The 23,198-nt window shown below is 43.6% G+C and overlaps 1 protein-coding gene across 3 annotated transcripts in view; it reads left to right on the forward strand.

Moving 5' to 3' along the window:
• The first annotated feature begins 1,865 nt into the window (after positions 1-1,865).
• LOC121560873 (rho guanine nucleotide exchange factor 12) overlaps positions 1,866-23,198 on the forward strand; it is an 88,458-nt gene continuing 67,125 nt past the window's right edge. For all 3 annotated transcript variants that reach the window (XM_041873702.2, XM_041873704.2, XM_041873703.2), the window contains exon 1: positions 1,866-3,607. In XM_041873702.2, coding sequence (XP_041729636.1) covers positions 3,576-3,607 — 32 coding nt within the window. In that variant the 5' untranslated portion in view covers positions 1,866-3,575. The remainder of the gene's footprint in view (positions 3,608-23,198) is intronic.

A 23,198-nucleotide genomic window follows, 5' to 3' on the forward strand; every position in this document is an offset into this window, starting at 1 on the left:
TAGAAATATGTGCTGTAATATCAAGTAAAATATTCCAAAATGATTGCATCCCAGTATAGTATCCCTATATAGTATAACAACGTTTTTTAACAATTTGAACAGTTTTTTTTTTTACTCAGGGAACTACTACTTTGGCATTTGTTAAAATTAACTTTTACATGTATTTATTTGTTATTACAAAAAAATGTAAGAGATACTAGTCTACGTTGCATTCAGAGAAGTAGCCTTGTCCATACTGTAGGGTAGGCGTGTAGCCTTGTCCATACTGTAGGGTAGGCGTGTAGCCTTGTCCATACTGTAGGGTAGGCGTGTAGCCTTGTCCATACTGTAGGGTAGGCGTGTAGCCTTGTCCATACTGTAGGGTAGGCGTGTAGCCTTGTCCATACTGTAGGGTAGGCGTGTAGCCTTGTCCATACTGTAGGGTAGGCGTGTAGCCTTGTCCATACTGTAGGGTAGGCGTGTAGCCTTGTCCATACTGTAGGGTAGGCGTGTAGCCTTGTCCATACTGTAGGGTAGGCGTGTAGCCTTGTCCATACTGTAGGGTAGGCGTGTAGCCTTGTCCATACTGTAGGGTAGGCGTGTAGCCTTGTCCATACTGTAGGGTAGGCGTGTAGCCTTGTCCATACTGTAGGGTAGGCGTGTAGCCTTGTCCATACTGTAGGGTAGGCGTGTAGCCTTGTCCATACTGTAGGGTAGGCGTGTAGCCTTGTCCATACTGTAGGGTAGGCGTGTAGCCTTGTCCATACTGTAGGGTAGGCGTGTAGCCTTGTCCATACTGTAGGGTAGGCGTGTAGCCTTGTCCATACTGTAGGGTAGGCGTGTAGCCTTGTCCATACTGTAGGGTAGGCGTGTAGCCTTGTCCATACTGTAGGGTAGGCGTGTAGCCTTGTCCATACTGTAGGGTAGGCGTATTGTGCTATAGCCATCAGAGTGCTCTGTGCTTGAAGTATTCAAATTGTCCACATGGTGGCATATGTAAATCAACAATCCTCCATTATACTGTAGTAGAGTCCTCAACAAAAAAAATTTGAACACGTTTTGCTGTTAAATGCCATTACCATTTAACCCTGTAAAGTGTTATGATTTATGAGTTATGATTGTCACAGCAGGAAATTATTGTACTCTATTAACTGGTCATTTTAATGGGATAGTTCACCCACAAATTAAAGTTTGTCAGAAGTTGTCAGACCCCAAAAGGTGAGTCCTGATGAGTCCATATCCTAAACCATCTGCTGTATAAATCCAGTTATACAGTATACTTGAATCCCACATGAATGGGTGCGGTATAGGGATCTAATTTTATTCTGTGCCTTGTTTCCATTCATTTGGGTTGGAGGCATACAACAGTTAACATGAAACATGGACTCCTCTTGACATTAGACCACTTTCTGAGACCTGAAAACATCTGACAAACTTTGATTTTGGAGTGTCAGATGTTTTCAAGTTTTAGAAGTGGTCTAACACAAATAAATAAGTAGATACAATGAGAGGAATATGTTGGTGTTGTAGAATACCAATGTCATAATCATTAGGCCAATAAATAACAATGATAATTTTAGGTTTTCACAGAAGCTATATTCAAAATACATTTGGCCTACAGTAAAATATATATTTGTAATCCCATCTGCCAAGGACATCCAATCAGACGCTAATGAAAAAGGAAAAAGACGAATGGATAATAATAATTATTATTATTATTTATGAAAGTCTGGCAAGGTTTTCACTTTTATCCCATCTGCCAAGGACATCCAATCAGACACCATAATGAAAAAGGCAAAAGACGAATGTATTACTATTATTATTATTTATGATAGCCTGGCAAGGAAAAAAAATGTATTCTCCCGCCGGAAGTAGACAGACGCAAATGGTAAGCTGTTGGCCACGGCGAGGGCGTAGTTATCCTGATATTTTGGGAAATTGTAGAAAGTCGTGTATTTTCTCCTCAATAACATATCTGGAAACACATGATAATAATCACATTATTCTAAAGTGATAACCGGCTCAGTGTTATTATTATTTTTTTTTTTGTAAATGAGAGAATTCGTTTGCTAGCTAGCTATTCTTGTTAGCATAGCATAGACATCCAAGGGAATTCTGCAGAGAAACAACTCAAATTGTCTGAATTCTGGAAACATGGAGTCAATGAAAACTGCGCTCCGTTAAGTTTTGTGGATGTTTGCAACCCCGAAGGAGATTTACAATAAACATTTGAAACGGTTCATTAGCTCGTTAGGACTTCATATATATTCGACGGGACACGTTTTATATTTGTTGGGGAGCTTGTTTTGGCGATTTCGTTTTTGGGAATGACATTCAGGATTGTCGGAGCATACGAAGCAAAGTTTTCTACTGAAAGAGATCCCGTTTTTGTTGGTACTGTAGATAGCTAGCTAGCCACGGTTGGCCGAGACTCAGCAGCAAGGTACAGTAGTTAGCTAATGTATTCAGTCGGCTGAATTTCAATTATTTACTTTGTTTCGTAGCTAGCTATCACTCGTAACTTTTAAGGAAAACGTATATTATTGGACACGTTTCGAGTCTACTGTGGGACAAGGCGTCCCCTTTTCCACTCCCTGGAGTTAAATAACCGCTAGCTAATGTTAGAGTCTGGCTAGCTTCAAGCTAACTGAACTGAAGCTCCTAACAAATTTAGAGGGGCACATTGGCTAGCAAGCTAAATAGTGTAATAGCTAGCTGGAAACAACTAATGCATTTGCTAAAGCTAGCGAATCAAGCTAAGAATATTACCTAGTTGTTATTTTTATGCAATAATTACTAACTAGTTAGCTAATTCACAACACGGGTTTCAACTCAGACTTGTCAGTTTTTAGAAATTCTCATGGTCACGAGGGGCTGGCTGTTCGTCCACGGATAAAGGCAAATCTGGAGGCTGGGAACTGCAAATGGGACTGACTCGATTTTCAACATCTTTAAAAAAAGATACGCTGACTGTTATTACACCAGGCCAGGTTAACTGGTTGTATTTTCTATAGGGTTTTACATTTAGAAAAATAAGTGTGATGCGAACCATTTTGATTGACGTCAAAGGATTCGTACATGAAGATAGATGCAGAAAGAGTGAAAGTGGAGCCTGTATCGATATTTTCCAAGGGAACACATCATTGTCAATAGGAACATCATCCCTGACCCTGGTGTCTTGTGCGAAAAAGTGGAGAGCTGCACGACGTAAGACGAGGGCTGATTAGAGGTCCTAATTTATCTCAAGAAATTGCTACAGCAGCGAAAATTGCATTATCAGTGGCTTCACTGAATACGTACCATTTCATTGCAAAGGATTGCAAAACTATTACATTTAGGTCTTGAAATCAGTATTAGGACATACCCAGACATTATTTTTCACTGGGAGTCTATCGCCGACAATGAAGGTGTTTTCATAACGTTGTTATTTGGAGATTCAGCTCTCAATGTTGTTGATTTTTATGTCATCACCTTTTTCATTCATCTCATCAACGTAGACGGATGTTAGGGAAGGACTCCTCAAAGAGTCTGTCTTATCATACTTTGGAAAATGATAATTGGATGTAAATCACAGCAAATCTAGAAACGGAAGCCCAATGAGCGACACACAGTCCAGTATCACTGATAGGTAAGTACGACCTATTCCAGGCATTACGTAAACAATCCACTTCACAATGTCATTGAAGACAGCATGCCTCTTGGCTCCTGTACTTATGCACCCTTTGCTTTATCAGATAGTATAGGCGACATGATATGTTTGATCTCAAGTCTTGTAAACACCTGCAAGGATTGTTATGGCCACTATGAGAATGTTCCACTGGCTGCATGCAAGTGGCAATTCTTCTCATGTTATGTTATGGCCAATTGTTACAGTTTCTGGAGTCAGCTATATACTTTTACTATCTCCCATATGGTATAGCCTAAGCTGTATGTAAGTCATGTGTATTAGTACTGAATGTTACTCAATATGTATTCCAACAACCCAGGCAAGTAGCGTTGCCCCATTTCAAAATGATAAACCAAAAGGGAGGCCTATATGGGGATTTATTTTCCATTGCGGTGTTGTTTTTAAGTAGTACAGTAACCCCCCATATATTTTCTCAACTAAGCACTGTACTCAATTCTCCAATTTGTCGCACCACTGAAATTGCCCTTTTTGGTAGGGGCAGACCTCTGACCATTTACCATGATTTTAGCACCAACAACCATTTAATTTACAAAAAGGTCTGGAGCAGGTTGTTGTTGCACCACCAAATAGTGAAAATGGAATTTGAGCTGTTCCGAGAGCATCAGCCACAATCATGGCAATAGTGTGTGTAGAGCTGAAGAGGCCTGACAGCCAAATGAAGGAATGGTGCAATTGTGTCCTCTGCACCTGAATTGCACTTTCCTGCAAGGAAATTAACAGACCAGAAATTCAGCGTGTATGCTAACCCTTTAGCCTGTACTGGAAGCTGTTTCATTCATCTTATCCAAAATAGAGATATTACATTTCCAACATGAGTATTCTTTAGGGGTGTTTTGAATTAATAGGATGCTACTTGGTCAAACTAGGCCTATAGCCTAGTAAAAATAATGATAACAATGTAATGCAACTAAATTGTTGTTTTAATGGTTGGCGTTATCAATCAGTGGCTGTGCCGCTGTGGTACAGCACTATTCTCTCTCTCTGATACACTACCCGATTTCGCGTTCTACAGGCTCTAACCATCGGAGAACCTAACATTTAACGATTCAGTCAAGCCAAATGGTAGTGACCTAGTAATCGGTATAGTACACACACCTGGCCGCACCTCCGTGGCAGTACGATTGGTCAATTGGGCCAGAATCAGGCTATATTTGCTGGGCAGGTTTGCGCATGGCCTAGTAAGGAAATCATCATAGCAACTGATAACAATGCACATACAAGGAACGCAACATCTGTGCACATGGACTACTGATGTCCTGTTCAGTTTGAGAGGGAGAGCGCGAAGATGAGGACCGGAGGTAAACGTTGATAGCTTGCTGCTGCTATAATTGATTTGAAGCTATTTATCAGAGTTGTTGCCCTCACAATAAGTCAGATTCCAGTAACTTCCTTAACTTGCATTACATTGAAGCGGCAGCCGCGGCACAATACATCGGAGATGGACAGCGCATGCGTGCTGAAAGTAGGCTTCATTTTAATTTGACTTTACTAACAACTAGGGCTTTGTGTTGAAACCTATTTCTTGTTATTTAAGAAATAAGAGCTAGGGCTGTGGCGGTCATTACATTTTGTCAGCCGGTTATTGTCATGCAATTGAGTAATTGTCACAGTAATTGACCGTTAATTAACATAAACACATTTTGCATCTCCAGGCCTCCACGAATATAAGCCGGTGATGCATGCCTTTGGAACATCTACATTAAAAAAAAGTATAATGAATACATTTAATATACACCATCAAAATAAATCCATTATTTATTTTAGGCTGGTCTAAAGAAACATTATGATATGAAGAATGTATTTCAGAAGTACAGAATATGAGTTACTTTGCTTACTGTATGTTATCTGGCTATGTGCCATCCCATAGGCTGTAGGCTTGTTCATTTAGCACACAAGATATGCTTATAAGTCCCCTGCCATTATTTTATGTTATTTTATAGTAAGAAGAATATAATTGAACTTAGCTGAATAAAATGGAAAGGATATTTTTCCCATTCCGGAGGGAGTGCACATATGAAGTGGCTATGTTGAGCGTAAAAGTGATCATTTGAAACAGGTCCTACAGTGGGGAAAAAAAGTATTTAGTCAGCCACCAATTGTGCAAGTTCTCCCACTTAAAAAGATGAGAGGCCTGTAATTTTCATCATAGGTACACGTCAACTATGACAGACAAAATGAGAATTTTTTTCTCTCCAGAAAATCACATTGTAGGATTTTTAATGAATTTATTTGCAAATTATGGTGGAAAATAAGTATTTGGTCACCTACAAACAAGCAAGATTTCTGGCTCTCACAGACCTGTAACTTCTTCTTTAAGAGGCTCCTCTGTCCTCCACTCGTTACCTGTATTAATGGCACCTGTTTGAACTTGTTATCAGTATAAAAGACACCTGTCCACAACCTCAAACAGTCACACTCCAAACTCCACTATGGCCAAGACCAAAGAGCTGTCAAAGGACACCAGAAACAAAATTGTAGACCTGCACCAGGCTGGGAAGACTGAATCTGCAATAGGTAAGCAGCTTGGTTTGAAGAAATCAACTGTGGGAGCAATTATTAGGAAATGGAAGACATACAAGACCACTGATAATCTCCCTCGATCTGGGGCTCCACGCAAGATCTCACCCCGTGGGGTCAAAATGATCACAAGAACGGTGAGCAAAAATCCCAGAACCACACGGGGGGACCTAGTGAATGACCTGCAGAGAGCTGGGACCAAAGTAACAAAGCCTACCATCAGTAACACACTACGCCGCCAGGGACTCAAATCCTGCAGTGCCAGACGTGTCCCCCTGCTTAAGCCAGTAATAATAATAATATGCCATTTAGCAGACGCTTTTAACCAAAGCGACTTACAGTCAAGCGTGCATACATTTTTGTGTTTGGGTGGTCCCGGGGTCAGTACATGTCCAGGCCCGTCTGAAGTTTGCTAGAGTGCATTTGGATGATCCAGAAGAGGATTGGGAGAATGTCCTATGGTCAGATGAAACCAAAATATAACTTTTTGGTAAAAACTCAACTCGTCGTGTTTGGAGGACAAAGAATGCTGAGTTGCATCCAAAGAACACCATACCTACTGTGAAGCATGGGGGTGGAAACATCATGCTTTGGGGCTGTTTTTCTGCAAAGGGACCAGGACGACTGATCCGCGTAAAGGAAAGAATGAATGGGGCCATGTATCGTGAGATTCCATCAGCAAGGGCATTGAAGTTGAAACGTGGCTGGGTCTTTCAGCATGACAATGATCCCAAACACACCGCCCGGGCAACGAAGGAGTGGCTTCGTAAGAAGCATTTCAAGGTCCTGGAGTGGCCTAGCCAGTCTCCAGATCTCAACCCCATAGAAAATCTTTGGAGGGAGTTGAAAGTCTGTGTTGCCCAGCGACAGCCCCAAAACATCACTGCTCTAGAGGAGATCTGCATGGAGGAATGGGCCAAAATACCAGCAACAGTGTGTGAAAACCTTGTGAAGACTTACAGAAAACGTTTGACCTGTGTCATTGCCAACAAACGGTATACAACAAAGTATTGAGAAACTTTTGTTATTGACCAAATACTTATTTTCCACCATAATTTGCAAATAAATTAATAAAAAATCCTACAATGTGATTTTCTGGATTTTTTCTCTCATTTTGTCTGTCATAGTTGACATGTACCTATGATGAAAATTACAGGCCTCTCTCATCTTTTTAAGTGGGAGAACTTGCACAATTGGTGGCTGACTAAATACTTTTTTCCCCACTGTATATGCTAGATTTAGAGTTATTTGGCAACTTCAGTTGTAAGTGATACAAGCTTTAGAATGTCTTAGAAATCAAAACATACACTACATGACCAAAAGAATGTGGACATCTGCTCGTCGAACATCTCATTCCAAAATCATGGCCATTAATATGGAGTTGGTCCCCCCGTTGCTGCTATAACAGCCTCCATTCTTTTGTGAAGGCTTTCCAATAGATATTAGAACATTGCTGTGGGGACTTACTTCCATTCAGCCACGAGCATTAGTGAGGTTGGGCGATTAGGCCTGGCTCGCAGTCGGCTATCTAATTAATCCGAAAGGTGTTCGATGGGATTTAGGTCAGGGCTCTTTGCAGGCCAGTCAAGTTCTTCCACACCGATCTCGACAAACCATTTCTGTTTGGACCTCGCTTTATGCACAGGGGCATTGTCATGCTGAAACAGGAAAGGGCCTTCCCCAAACTGTTGCCACAAAGTTGGAAGCACATAATCATCTAGAATGTCATTGTATGCTGTAGCGTTAAGATTTCCCTTCATTGGAACTAAGGGGCCTAGCCCGAACCATGGAAAACCGCCCCAGACCATTATTCCTCCTCCACCAGACTTTACAGTTGGCACTATGCAGCGATCTCCTTGCATCTGCTAAACCCAGATTCATCTGTGGGACTGCCAGATGGTGACGCGTGATTCATCACTCCAGAGAACGCGTTTCCACTGCTCCAGAGGACAGTATAGTATAGTCCGGGTGGCCAGTTTATTAATTGTTCAGCAGTCTTAAGGCTTGGGGGTAGAAGCTGTTAAGGAGCCTTTTGGACCTAGATTTGGTGCTCCGGTACTGCTTTCCGTAGCAGAGAGAACAGTCTATGACTTGGGTGACTGGAGTCTTTGACCATTTTTTGGGCCTTCCTCTGACACCGCCTAGTATATAGGTCCTGGATGGCAGGAAGCTTGGCCCCAGTGATGTTCTGGGCCGTACGCACTACCCTCTGTAACGCCTTACGGTCGGATGCCGAGCAGTTGCCATACCCAGGCGGTGATGCAACCTGTCAGGATGATCTCGATGGTGCAGCTATATAACTTTTTGAGGATCTGGGGACCCATGCCAAATCTTTTCAGTCTCCTGAGGGGGAAAAGGTGTTGTCGTGCCCTCTTCACACCTATCTTGGTGTGTTTGGACCATGATAGTTTGTTGGTGATGTGGACACCAAGGAACTTGGACCTCTCGACCCACTCCACTACAGCCCTGTCGATGTGAATGGGGGCGTGTTCGGCCCTCCTTTTCCTGTAGTCCACGATCATCTCCTTTGTCTTGCTCACATTGAGGGAGAGGTTGTTGTCCTTTACCACACTGCCAGGTCTCTGACCTCCTCCCTATAGACTGTCTTGTCGGTGATCAGGCCCACCACTATTGTGTCATCAGCAAACTTAATGATGGTGTTGGAGTCGTTTGGCCACGCAGTCGTGGGTGAACAGGGAGTACAGGAGGGGACTAAGCACGCACCCCTGAGGGGCCCCAGTGTTGAGGATCAGCGTGGCAGATTTGTTGTTGCCTACCCTAACTACCTGGGGGCGGCCCGTCAGGAAGTCTAGGATCCAGTTGCAGAGGGAGGTGTTTAGTCCCAGGGTCCTTAGCTTAGTGTTGAGCTTTGTGGGCACTATGGTGTTGAACGCTGAGCTGTAGGCAATGAACAGCATTCTCACATAGGTGTTCCTTTTGTCCAGGTGGGAAAGGGCAGTGTGGATTGTGATTGAGATTGCATAATCTGTGGATCTGTTGGACTGGTATGTGAATTGGAGTTGGTCTAGGGTTTCCGGGATCATGGTGTTGATGTGAGTCCTGACCAGCCTTTCAAAGCACTTCATGGCTACGGGAGGTGATACGGGAGGTAGTCATTTCGCATTCTTGGGCACAGGGGCTATGGTGGTCTGCTTGAAACATGTAGGTATTACAGACTCGGTTAGGGAGAGGTTGAAAATGTCAGTGAAGACAGTTGCCAGTTGGTCCACGCATGCTCTGAGTACACATCCTGGTAATCTGTCTGGCCCCGCGGCGTTGTGAATGTTGACCTGTTTAAAGGTCTTGCTCACATCGGCTACGGAGAGTGTGATCACACAGTCGTCCAGAACAGCTGGTGCTCTCATGCATGCTTCATTGTTGCTTGCCTCGAAGCGAGCATAAAAGGCATTTAGCTCGTCTGGTAGGCTCGCATCACTGGGCAGCTTGGTGCTGGGTTTCCCTTTGTAGTCCGTAATAGTTTGCAGGCCCTGCCACATCCGACGAGCATCAGAGCCAGTGTAGTAGGATTCAATCTTAGTCCTGTATTGATGCTTTGCCTGTTTGATGGTTCGTCTGAGGGCATAGTGAGATTTCTTATAAGCGTCTGGATTAGTGTCCCGCTCCTTGAAAGCAGCAGCTCTAGCCTTTAGCTCGGTGTGGATTTTGCCTGTAATCCATGGCTTCTGGTTGAGATATGTACGCACAGTCACTGTGGGGATGACGTCGTCGATGCACTTATTGATGAAGCCGGTGACAGAGGTGGTGTACTCTTCAATGTCATTGGATGAATCCCGGAACATATTCCAGTCTGTGCTAGCAAAACAGTCCTGTAGCGTAGCATCCGCGTCATCTGACCACTTCCGTATTGAGCGAGTCACTGGTACTTCTTGGTTTAGTTTTTGCTTGTAAGCAGGAATCAGGAGGATATAATTATGGTCAGATCTGCCAAATGAAGGGAGAGCTTTGTTTGCATCTCTGTTTGTGGAGTAAAGGTGGTCTAGAGTTTTTTTCCTCTGGTTGCACATGTGACATGCTGGTAGAAATTAGGTAAAACGGATTTAAGTTTGCTCCTCTGGTTGCACATGTGACATGCTGGTAGAAATTAGGTAAAACGGATTTAAGTTTGCCTGCATTGAAGTCCCTGGCCAGTAGGAGCGCCGCCTCTGGATGAGCGTTTTCCTGTTTGCTTATGGCCTTATACAGCTCGTTGAGTGTGGTCTTAGTGCCACCATCGGTTTGTGGTGGTAAATAGACAGCTACGAATAATATAGATGAGAACTCTCTTGGTAGATAGTGTGGTCTACAGCTTATCATGAGATACTCTACCTCAGGCGAGCAATACCTGAAGACTTCTTTAATATTAGACATCTCGCACCAGCTGCTAATGACAAATAGAGCCATAAAAGCATGATACTGTTTTGATGATAAGTGTTTGTAATTTTCGATTACATTTGCATTGTCAGTGGTTAGAGGGATAATAGAGCTCTGCGTACCAGGCCATTAGCAACCTGATAGTTGTTAGCGAGTTGGGTACTACCAACGCATGTCCTGAGTGCATAAGAGGAGATTACCGTGACTCAGCGGTCACGTGGAATTTTACTGCGGTCATGAATGCCGGTGTGGAGGTAATACGGTCACTGCAACAGCCCTAGGTAGGCCTACCTGTTTGACAGACTAAATTATAGGCTACTATCCATAGATGTTGTTGGCCAATTCCTTCATTCACCATGCACTTCTTAAATATCTGTGTCAGTGAAGGGCTTGGTGTGTTAAGTTTAAACCAGCCCTCAAATTGAGGGGGTATGTGAGGGTATGTCATACCTTTGGTCCTATTGTTGTGATGAACTTGTGAGGTAGTTGAAGAGAACCTTTATATTTCTGAGTAGCTGATTGGCTGATGGTGGGACATACTTAGCATCTGCTCTGAGCACTGCTCATACTTGCCGATAATGGCCGATTTGACGCAGAGTATATTCAACATGATTGAAAATTATCGGGGTGCCTGTAGAGTGCCCCCGGGAGCCCGTTGGAGCCATCAACCGCAAACCGGGTATGTGCTTACACTTTACGGGCTGCTGCGTTACATTTTACTCCAGGTGGGCTCCGATTTCCTACAATTTGGAAAAATGCTCCGGGGGCTGATCGGGAGTCCGTAGATCGGGCTGAAAACCTGTGGTGTCCTACCGGCTTTAGTTGTATGCATTGCACAGCTTGGGACTGTGTTGTCAGTGTGTGCAGTTAGCTCTTTGTCATATAGTTTTGCTGATCTCCACGTTTTTTCCCACCCCCCTGAGGCCCTCCCGGGAAGTGGTGACATCACTGATAAACAATGCCTGTCAGTGGGACCCAGGCCTGGAATTTTGTGATTTTAGGGGCAAAGCCATTTGGCCTTCAAGTGGTGCCCAGTCTGCCAAGGCACCAAGGCCATCTGCCAGGGCACCAAAGCCATTAACCAAAATAGACAATTTAAATTGATTTGAAAATGGAAAAACACTAGGTATTCTGTTAAGAAAAACATAAGTGTATGTCAAAGTGTAGGTGATAGCCTATGCATATTGGCTACAGCCTCTCATGTCCACACCGATGCTGACATGATGAGGGAGGCCCCAGAAAATCTAGCCAAATTTGAGACTTTTAATTACATATACACTACATGTTCAAAATTATGTGGACAACCCTTCAAATTAGTGGATTTGGCTATTTCAGCCACACTTGTTGCTGACAGGTGTATAAAATCGACCACACCGCCATGCAATCTCCATAGACAAACATTGGCAGTAGAATGGCCTTACTGAAGGCCATTCAACGTGGCACCGTCATAGGATGCCAACTTTCCAACAAGTCAATTCGTCAAATTTCTGCCCTGCTAGAGTTGCCCTGGTCAACTGTAAGTGCTGTTATTGTGAAGTGGAAACGTCTAGGAGCAACAACGGCTCAGCCGAGAAGTGGTAGGCCACACAAGCTCACAGAATGGGACCGCTGAGTGCTGCAGCTGGTAAATATCATCTGTCCTCGGTTGCAACACTCACTACCGATTTTCCACGTCAGCACAAGAACTGTTCATCGGGAGCTGAACAGGCCGAACAGCCACACGTAAGCCTAAGATCACCATGCGCAATGCCAAGCATCAGCTGAAGTGGTGTAAAGCTCGCCGCCGTTGGACTCTGGAGCAGTGGAAACGCGTTCTCTGGAGTGATGAATCACGCTTCACCATCTGGCAGTCTGATGGACAAATCTGGGTTTGGCGGATGCCAGAAGAACGCTACCTGCACGACTGCATAGTACCAATTGTAAAGTTTTGGTGGAGAAGGAATAATGGTCTGGGGCTGTTTTACATAGTTCGGGCGAGGCCCCTTAGTTCCAGTGAAGGGACATCTTAACGCTATAGCATACAATGACATTCTAGACGATTCTGTGCTTCCAACTTTGTGGCAACAGTTTGGAGAAGGCCTTTTCCTGTTTCAGCATGACAATGCCCCTGTGCACAAAGCGAGGTCCATACAGAAATGGTTTGTGGAGAGCGGTGTGGAAGAACTTGACTGGCCTGCACAGAGCCCTGACCTCAACCCCATCGAACACCTTTGAGATGAATTGGAACGCCGACTGCGAGCCAGGCCTAATCACCCAACATCAGTGTCCGACCTCACTAATGCTCTTGTGGCTGAATGGATGTAATCTTCCAATATCTAGTGGAAAGCCTTCCCAGAAGAGTGGAGGCTGTTATAGCAGCAAAGGGGGGACCAACTCCATATTAATACACATGATTTTGGAATGAGACGTTCATACTTTTGGTCATGTAGTGTATATAGGCTAAACGCCAGTCATGTTTGACATATGTAATGTAGGATAATTAATATTAACGTCTAGGCCTGTATTCTGTCAACATACTCGAAGGCACAAGCTGAGGGCACAAACTGAACATGAATTTCCCCGAATCAATATTAATTGATACTCCCGTTTTAAGTGTCTGCTCTGTGTGCAATTTGAAGAGTTTAGACATAAAAAGGGTCACTTCTCCTCTGAGACATTATTTTACTGTAATGTGTTTCGGTGTCCGTATGACCGATTTCTGTTGGACCTAACCTCAAATGCAAATGGCGAGTTGTCAGAGAGGAAGAAGTGATCTCTCATCTTTGTTGTTGTTATTGGTAGGGGGAGGGGTTTGGTGTGTGTAAACAGAGAGGAAAAGGGCGAAGCGAGAAGTTCCACTTGCCATAATCAGTCCAAAATAAGCCCAGTGGGTTTCTATGGGCTTATTTTGGACCTAACCTTGTCGCCTGCCTTTTGGACAATGACTCCCATTGTTAGGGTGGAGACATGAGAATCTCGTCATTATATACAGATCTCTGGCATAAATGGGAAGGTGCACACAGCACAGAAGAAGTGAAGGAGACCAAAAATACATAAACAAGCGGACATAAACGCTCATAAAAACGGAAGAAAGAAATAACCTTGATTCTTACGATAAAGGCACTTGGAATATCGCGCAAAAACATATATTTGAAATAATTCAATATATAGCCCATCCCTCACACACACACACACACACACACAAAGAGCCACTCAGCTTTGAGAAGTAATCTGACAGATCCAGCTCAGAGGCCCAGCTCCTGAGCTCCCATCAGCAGCAGATTTTCATTTAAATTGGAAAATGAATGTGTTCATGCAATAACAAAAAATCTTATTGAATCACATCATTTAGTTCCCCGAATCGTATCAAACTAAAACGCATCGTTCCTGTATCGTATCAGAGCCCATGTATCTAGATGCGTATCGATTTGTTCATTAAAGGAGAGCTGCACATTCCTATGTGAGTGAGAAGCGCTTCGGAGCACGGCTATTGGTAGCCGGGAGAATAAGTATTATATATTTAAACTAAGGGCACAGGGCATAGGTTTTTTTTAGGGGCCATTACATCCACAGAAGGGTGCATCGACAGCCATGGCCGGGAAATTCAAGGCCTGGTGGGACCACACTCCCTCCCGGCCCTCTCCCATAGGTATGCATGTCTGTCAGTGGAATGGAGGCTGGAGTGGTCTGTTGTTCTACCTGGCTGTTGAAGGACTAGGACACAATCAGAGACCCTGTGAGTTGGGGTCTGCCTAAGGTTCGCTCCACCAGGTTTATTTTTGAACACCGTGTAAGCCTATAAGATGACAACAAAACATGAATGTGTATATTTCTCCCTTTGAAAACAATGAATACATGATAGATTATTAAGGGGTTTCTGAGTTTCAAGAGTTAGGCCTAGTGCTCAGAGTTTGGCCCTGTAATAGGTGCTGAGTCAGATGGAATTACTGGACAGACAGTCTGGTGTGTGCCGTCTCACTAAAGATGCCTCATCATGGGGCCTTTCATTCTCCTGATGGATTGTTATGGCGATGGCCGGTGACGCAACATGGCCGTCCCAGTGGTCCCACCCGTTCACTCTCAACTCCTACATCGTTCTTTTACTCCGTTGCTTCCTAATCCTCTTCCTCTGTCATGGTTCTCAGGGTGCCTCTAAACCTCGTAGTGAATCTACTGTTACTTGAGTTTAATTAAAAATCCTAATAATCCAGTCTGCTCTCTCACTGCTCTTCCCTAATGTTGGGTTGGGCACCTGATTTCCAGTGGGTTTAATTACCTTGGAGGCTGATTGTAGATCGATTCAGTCTCTCACTGGGGTGTAAATGAGGAGCTGTGGAGGGCTTGCCTCACACCTTGCTGCCACTTTGGCAGGCACACACAAGCTCCCCTACCACTGCAAACTCCCAGTCCCTATCACCAGGCCCAGCAGCTCTAGAGGGAACAAGTGCATTACAAAAGATTACTGTAATGTTGAAGAATGACAGGCCAGGCGGGCCAAACCTATAAATGCAATCAATGTTCCCTCAAAAAATGTTCAGCACTGAGCAAATTTCATGTGTGCTGAGCGCAAACTTGGAACGTTGTGAAAATTCTGTGCAACTTCTGGTTCGCGTTTACTGTGAACATTGAGGCTGTACCCGCTTTAAGTTACAGTTTTAACAGTGGTCAAGTAGGCTACTTTGGCTATTTGATCATAATGATGTAGTCCTACCAGAGTGGCCTACCATCAAAAACAATGGAGAAAATGCATCCCGTAACATTTTAACATGGAAATAGCTGTTCTATCATTCAGCCTACAGTAGCAGCCAATGTGTGGTGTTCAATATAGGCCTCCATTCCATGAGACTTTTGAAACAAAACATGCAGGGCTGGACATTAACCTGTTTATCCACTTGTCTTTCAGAGAAGGAGGTGACTGAAAATGTTGTGTTTGATACAAGAAACCACTTTACAAAATAAAATGCATTATTATTCGCATACCATTATTACAGAGAATCAGACAAATTATGCTACGCTCTGCCTATTGGCTACTTAGCTTTTTCAAGACGTCTCAAAATACAACACTGCCCCTTTTAAGACAGAAAAATAGCTATTTAGCTGACTCGCTTTTCAAAGATGGCTAGAAATGGACACATTTTGTGCTCTTGTTGGAAGCAACCACTCCCCCATTGTTGACTAGAAATTATCTATAACTGGGCTATTAACTCACTAAGTAGCAAATAATATGAACAAATGTGCACGTGGCTACATGCTGCACTCGCTTTGATCTCAAAACAAGCGCATCTACTCGCGACCGGTCATATTGTAGCCTAAATACAGTCCAGTTCAAAGTGAATGGCACAGATCCATATATGGCAATGACTATTTGCATGTAGGCCTATTGCAGCTATGCATGGTTAGTGGTGCACAGGTCTGTGTAGAGTACGGGCCTGAGTCATGCCTGTCAATGCAATAGAATCATACTCCATGTGACAAATGTTATTTGTCACATATGCCGAATACAACAGGTGTAGACCTTTCCGTGAAATGCTTACTTACAAGCCCTTAACCAACAAAGCAGTTTTAAGAAAATATATACTGAATAAAGTAAAACATTTAATAAAAAAGTTACACAATAACATAACAATAATGAGGCTATATCAAATCAAATTTGATTGGTCACATACACGTGTTTAGCAGATGTTATTGCGGGTGTAGCGAAATGCTTGAGCTTCTAGCTCCAACAGTGCAGTAATATCTAACAAGTAATATCTAACAGTTTCACAACATATACCCAATACACACAAATCTAAGTAAGGAATGAATTAAGAATATATACATACACTACCGTTCAAAAGTTTGGGGTCACTTAGAAATGTCCTTGTTTTTGAAAGAAAAAAATGTGTCCATTAAAATAACATCAAATTGATCAGAAATACAGTGTAGACATTGTTAATGTTGTAAATGGTATTGTAGCTCGAAACGGCAGATTTTTAAATCCAAGTTTATCAATTTAAAAGGAAAATTGATTATTAGAAAACCCTTTTGCAATTATGTTAGCACAGCTGAAAACTGTTGTGCTGATTAACACCAGTCTCAACGTCAACAGTGAAGAGGCGACTCCGGGATGCTGACCTTCTAGGCAGAGTTGCAAAGAAAAAGCCATATCTCAGACTGGCCAATAAAAATTAAAGATTAAGATGGGCAGTCTGAGATATGGCTTTTTCTTTGCAACTCTGCCTAGAAGGTCAGCATCCCGGAGTCGCCTCTTCACTGTTGACGTTGAGACTGGTGTTTTGCGGGTACTATTTAATGAAGCTGCCAGTTGAGGACCTGTGAAGCGTCTGTTTCTCAAACTAGACACTCTATTGTATTTGTCCTCTTGCTCAGATGTGCACCGGGGCCTCCCACGCCTCTTTCTATTCCGGTTAGAGACAGTTTGCGCTGTTCTGTGAAGGGAGTAGTACAGAGCGTTGTACGAGATCTTCAGTTTCTTGGCAATTTCTCGCATGGAATAGCCTTCATTTCTCAGAACAAGAATAGACTGACGAGTTCCAGAAGAAAGTTATTTGTTTCTGGCCATTTTGAGCCTGTAATCAAACCGACAATTGCTTATGCTCCAGATACTCAACTAGTCTCAAGAAGGCTTCTTTAATCAGCACAACAGGGCACTATGGTGTTGAACGCTGAGCTGTAGTCAATGAACAGCATTCTCACATAGGTGTTCCCTTTGTCCAGGTGGGAAAATGCAGTGTGGAGTGTTATTGAGATTGTGTCATCTGTGGATCTATTGGGGCAGTATGCGAATTGGAGTTGGTCTAGGGTTTTCGGAATGATGGTGTTGATGTGAGCCATGACCAGCCTTTCAAAGCATTTCATGGCTACCGACGTGAGTGCTACGGGGCGGTAGTCATTTAGGCAGGTTCCCTTCGCTTTCTTGGGCATAGGGACTATGGTGGTCTGCTTGAAACATGTAGCTATTACAGACTCGGTCAGGAAGAGGTTGAAAATGTCAGTGAGTACGTTTTCCATGCGCTGAGTACACGTCCCGGTAGTCCTTCTGGCCCCGCGGCCTTGTGAATGTTGACCTGTTTAAAGGTCTTGCTCACATCTGCTACGGAGAGCGTGATCACACAGTTTTCTGGAACAGCTGGTGCTCTTAGGCATTTAGCCCATCTGGTAGGCTCGCGTCACTGGGCAGCTCGCGGCTGGGTTTCCCTTTGTAGTCTGTAATAGTTTGAAAGCCCTGCCACCTCCTACGAGCGTCAGAGCCAGTGTAGTAGGATTCAATCTTAGTCCTGTATTGATGCTTTGCATGTTTGATGGTTCGTCTGAGGGCAGAGCGGGATTTCTTATAAGTGTCTTTATTAGTGTCCCGCTCCTTGAAAGCGGCAGCTCTAGCCTTAAGCTCGGTGCGGATGTTTCCTGTAATCCATGGCTTCTGGTTGGGATATGTACGCACGGTCACTGTGGGGACGACGTTGTCGATACACTTATTGATGAAGCTGGTAACTGAGGTTGTATACTCCTCAATGCCATTGGATGAATCCTGGAACATATTTCAGTCTGTGCTAGCAAAACAGTCCTGTAGCGTAGCATCCGGATCATCTGAACACTTCCGTATTGAGCGTGTCACTGGTACTTCCTGCATTTAGGTTTTGCTTGTAATCAGGAGGATAGAATTATGGTCGGCTTTGCCAAATGGAGGGCGAGGGAGAGCTCTGTGTGTGGAGTAAAGGTGGTCTAGAGTTTTTTTTTTCTCTCCTCTGGTTGCATGTATGACATGCTGGTAGAAATAATCTCTTGCAAAGTTAGGTCTTGCATAGTTTGTTTTGTTATGGCATATTACATTTGAAGTGGCTAATATTGCGTTGATTCAATCACAATTCCCACAGTAGAGCGAAATGGTGATAGTGTTAATTAAAATGTAAAGCTCTAGAAGGTTGAGTGAAGTTCAATCTAGTGCTTCTCTGTGCAGGCTGATATTTCTTCTGCATGGCAGTCCGAGGGGAGCTGCACGACTGCGTGCAGTTTAGACGGAACATTGAATGCAATATGCAGGTGTTGTTAGCTCCGGCCCTTTCTTTGACAGTCTAAAGACATACCTGGTAACTCAAAAGCCACCTGATGGAATTATGTTTTGTCAGACGTTGGTGAGTCATTCTCTTCAAGTCAGAGCCCAGTTTTTTTTTAAATCCCAGCCCTGGTTGGTTGCCCATCCTTTTAGTTAGATCACTTTGTTACCTAGCGTTAGGTTAGTGGAGCTAATATTTATGCCACAGGAAAAAGAAATGCTGCTGCTGCCTAGAGCCTACTGCACTGACAAAACAACAGCTTTATCCATCAACAAGTTTGTGGAACAATTGAAAGTAAGGAGTGGAGAAAATAGTATACCATCTGCTCCCAGTATTTTCTGTAATTATGTAGCCCAGTATTTTCTCAGCAGTGGGTAGTTGGGAGTGGTTGGGCCAGCATAGTGAGAGGAGTGAGAGAGATACTGGGAGATTCAGATAAATCCAGGCAAGGCCCCAGGGCTGGTGGTGGAAAAGGGGTGGGCTAGGAGCCCAGGCTAAGGGGTGTGGGTCCACCACCACGCATCTCGCTTTGTGATGCTGATGCTAGTGGACATATTGCAATCTCTTATTTGCAAAGAAGTGCTGCAGGGCCCAACATTACTTTCACTTCACAAAAAACAGGATCGCAACAATGGAGAGAAGGACACGGAGGAAGGCAGCGTTGCCAATGTGTCAAGTTTTCACTTGTCTGTGCTGTGATTTCAGAGACCAAGAAAAAGTAGTCCCACTCAAGGCATTGTACTCCCTCATGACTCTGCATGTAATTGTTGTTTTTGCCACTCAGGACTGTCAGCTCTCTGTTTTTACCTAAAGGTTTTTGGAACTTTCATTTTAAATGAGAGCTGCATGGACAGATAACATTTATTTTCTTACTTCAGTGGAAGACTCTTTTCCTGACCTTGGATGCTCAAAAGACAGCAAAACTAACTAAAACCAGGGAAGCAGTCTTGCCAGTTAAAGCTCACACACCGATAGGTTTGTCAAATGTTTGCCTGGTGACAGTACTGACCACCTCTGAACAGTGCTGGCAATCAATCTCTTTTGTGTTCATACAGCAAAGACCTTGGAAGTCGTCTGCCATTCATCATTGTTAAAATACTCCAAACCAGAAGGTGGCAGTAGCGTTGTTTGGAAATGCATATATGGTCTAGATTCCAAGCTATCTGAGCTAATGTTGCTATTTTGTAGAAAGCCCTTGTTGATACTAGCCAGATGGCCACAGCTAGATGACTACCTAGCATGATGACTAAGAAACAATATAATGCACTATCCATAATCCCATACAGCCAGTGCCAGCCCATAGCCAAATGTTTAGCTAGCTAGCTAAAGTTAGCATATTTGCTAGCTAGCACAACATAGCTAACTAGCTAGCTAAGGACACTTCACTAAATCGGCAGCTAATACAGGCAACTGTTTCATGGAAACTAGCTAATCCATTGTGATTTAATTATGTCAATACTAGCTACAGTGGTTAGCTAGCTTGGAGGAAGTATTTAGTGCTGTGTGCATTGCATCTGTGCACTTAGCTTAGCCACCATCCCATAGCCTACATTGCATATGAAGTGTGACAGGCTCATCTGTGGATGTACAGGGAAAATTATATCTTTCTTTTTAATTTTTAGTCCCCCACTTGGGGGTTCGTGCTCTTTGATTTGCTCAAGTCAAGTCGTTGGCAACAGACGAGTATTGCGGAATCGGTAGGTTCGTCGATACCGGGTCGGCGCGCAGCTTTCTTTCTAGCAAGAGAAGAAACGGCCTCCCACTGTGATAAGTGTCTATCGGAAGTGAGATTCTGTGTGTGTTTCATGCTTTAGGCCTAGATAAGTTAAAGGGGCAATCTGCAGTTGTTACATTCATTTTATTTATTTATAAATGAATGATATGTACACATTGATTCTTGAAGAATATAACTTATAAATGCCTCATGAGCTTTAGTTCAACTGTCGTACTCCATCAGAACCCAAAATACAAGCTTGTTTTAACTCCAATGTTTATAAACAAAGTAAATGTAAACAAACACTATATAGCCTCAAAACATGTGTGGGTAGTGTGGAACAGAGCGGAGACTATCAGGGGCTGCACTGTGATTTAATGACCAACCGGAGCCTTGAATTCCTGTAGCCTCAAAGATTAACTCACCAAAGCAGAACATTAGAAAACATAATAAAACAATTCCACATTCTCCGGCGGCACAGATGCTGTCGTGAGCCCCCCCATGCGTGTCAGTTGAGGAAGTGCATTAGGCTAGATGTGCAAAATACACTTAAAGGGACATTTCACCTCTACTCTTTCACTGTATATGGACATTAATATGTTATTAACATATAATGTGCCATGAAAGTCAAGAATTTCCACATGCAAATACAAGCGTTTCTGCATCTCACCAGTAGAAATGGGTCATCTACATTTCCTGGTTGTAAGCAAACCACAATATCCAGAATTCATAGCAATTTGAGGACGCCTTCAAGGGTGGGAACACAGTTGGATAAGGAGGTAGGGCTCCCGTCATGCTGTAGTCTTTACAAAGGCAGAGAACATTTGTGTCAACCTAGATATCCTGCAATGTCCTGGCAGATAGGTTGTTGAGACAAGGACAACCATATCGACTTGATGCTAGTGTGATCGGCGAAACACAAAGGCCACAATAATTGCTACATAACAATGACTCCATTAATTTTTAGATCAGACTGCAGGCTCAATCAACCGATGACATCATTGGTTGAACTCTCCCGGCGTGAAAATTCAAAAATACAGCTATAGTGCATAATTATGTCTGAAACACCTCTCATCAATCAGAATTATGTAGGGAGACTGGAAAAACACCCCAAAGTGTCTAGCTGTGAAATTTTCCTTGAAGAAACTGTTAAATTACAAACATCTTTAAAGCTCTATGCAGGTGCATAACAGACCTGTTACACTGGACTCGCTGGATGCGCTTCAACTAGCCTATATTTCCTCCAAATCGACGCACAGCTCATGAAGGTAAACATTTGATGTAGCCTAGTGGCTCGCACTTCCTCCGGGATATGCTTCCAGTGTTAAAGTTAAAAACCTACAATGACGGGCTGCTTTCGTTACTTATTATATTTTTATTCATTTATTTAACCTTTATTTAACTAGGCAAGTCAGTTAAGAACAAATTCTTATTTACAAAGACGGCCAACCCCGGCAAAACCCGGACGACGCTGGGCCAATTGTGCGCCGCCCTATGGGACTCCCAATAACGGCCGGGTTGTGATACAGCCTGGAATCGAACCAGGGTCTGTAGTGACGCCTCTAGCACTGAGATGCAGTGCCTTAGACCGCTGCGCCACTCGAACGCTATTCCCCCAGTGTCGCTGCTCTGTGACTGACATAGAGTCACGGTTGCACTATGATGGTGAAAGGTGGTCCAAGATCTTATCACTGGCCCTTGGCTTTATGATCTGGCTCCTCGGGCAAAACATAAGTGTTATGGCCCTGATCTCAAGTCCTTGTATTTTGGATCAGACTGATACTAGTGCCATATGGAGTTTCCTGTTTTCACTGCAGGTTCGACCTCGCCCTCAGACGGTTCTGTCTGGCCCAAAAGGTAAAGCCAGTTTCTCGCACCCTGCCATGCAATATTTAAGGATAGCTCCAGACAGTCTAGGGTGAAGAAATGTCTGTCCCCAAGCCCTGTCAGAAATCCTGATTGGGTTTTTTGGGGCGGAAAGGGTGCCTTCCCCCTCAGGCTGTGGGAGCTCCCTTTTCTTCTCACCAAGGCAATGCTTTGATGTTACGAAAGGGGAGGGGCTGTGCCTGACAGTGCCTTAGCTTTGACCCTGCCACTTCAACCTAGTAGTCAATCCACTGGCTCTCTTTTCCCTCTCTCTCTCTCCTCGGTAATCAACATGGGATCTTGCATGCAGAAGACAAGGGTCACATGTTCCAAAGACACTTGACTGGCAATTTCACTTTTCGCTTGTATCTTGACCTATTCACTGAAGCGCTTGGATCTTGTAGCACATATCTTTTAGCCATGCAGGACAGGTTGTAGCCTATTATATGGCACTATATCTCTTTGAAAGTTGCACTTTGACTCCTCTCTCAGACGTCACAAGTCAACCAATTGCTTTAGCCTAAATGCCCATAGGTCACATTGATTAATTGGCTTATTGCAGGGGTGACAAACTCATTCCATGGAGGGCCTAATGTCTGCAGGTTTTTGTTTTTTCCTTTCAATTAAGACCTAGACAACTAGTTAAGCGGAGTTCTTTACTAATTAGTGACCTTAATTCATCAATCAAAAACCTGCAGACACTCGGCCCTCCGTGGAATGAGTTTTACACGTGGCTTATTGGCATTGTGATTATGTTCACATGAAGGTAACATTTCTTTGCACAGTATTGTATGTAACGTATATCAACCATAACCATATAGAATATAATCTTGTCTCCTGTCTGGTCAGTCAGACATGGCATTATCAACCTGAATCCTCCAAGAGTTTTTAAAAACATGAGCCGTGTGTGTTTGCTGGAGGACTACTCCTCAGTCAGTGGAAAGAGAGGTGATGTCATAGTTGTGAGTGAGTGTGATGGTGGTGTGTGTAGTCTGCAACAAGATGTAAACAGCATTTGTTCTCTCTCCCC

The sequence above is a fragment of the Coregonus clupeaformis genome, chromosome 5 (genome assembly GCF_020615455.1).
Source record: "Coregonus clupeaformis isolate EN_2021a chromosome 5, ASM2061545v1, whole genome shotgun sequence".
In the NCBI taxonomy this organism is placed as follows: domain Eukaryota; kingdom Metazoa; phylum Chordata; class Actinopteri; order Salmoniformes; family Salmonidae; genus Coregonus; species Coregonus clupeaformis.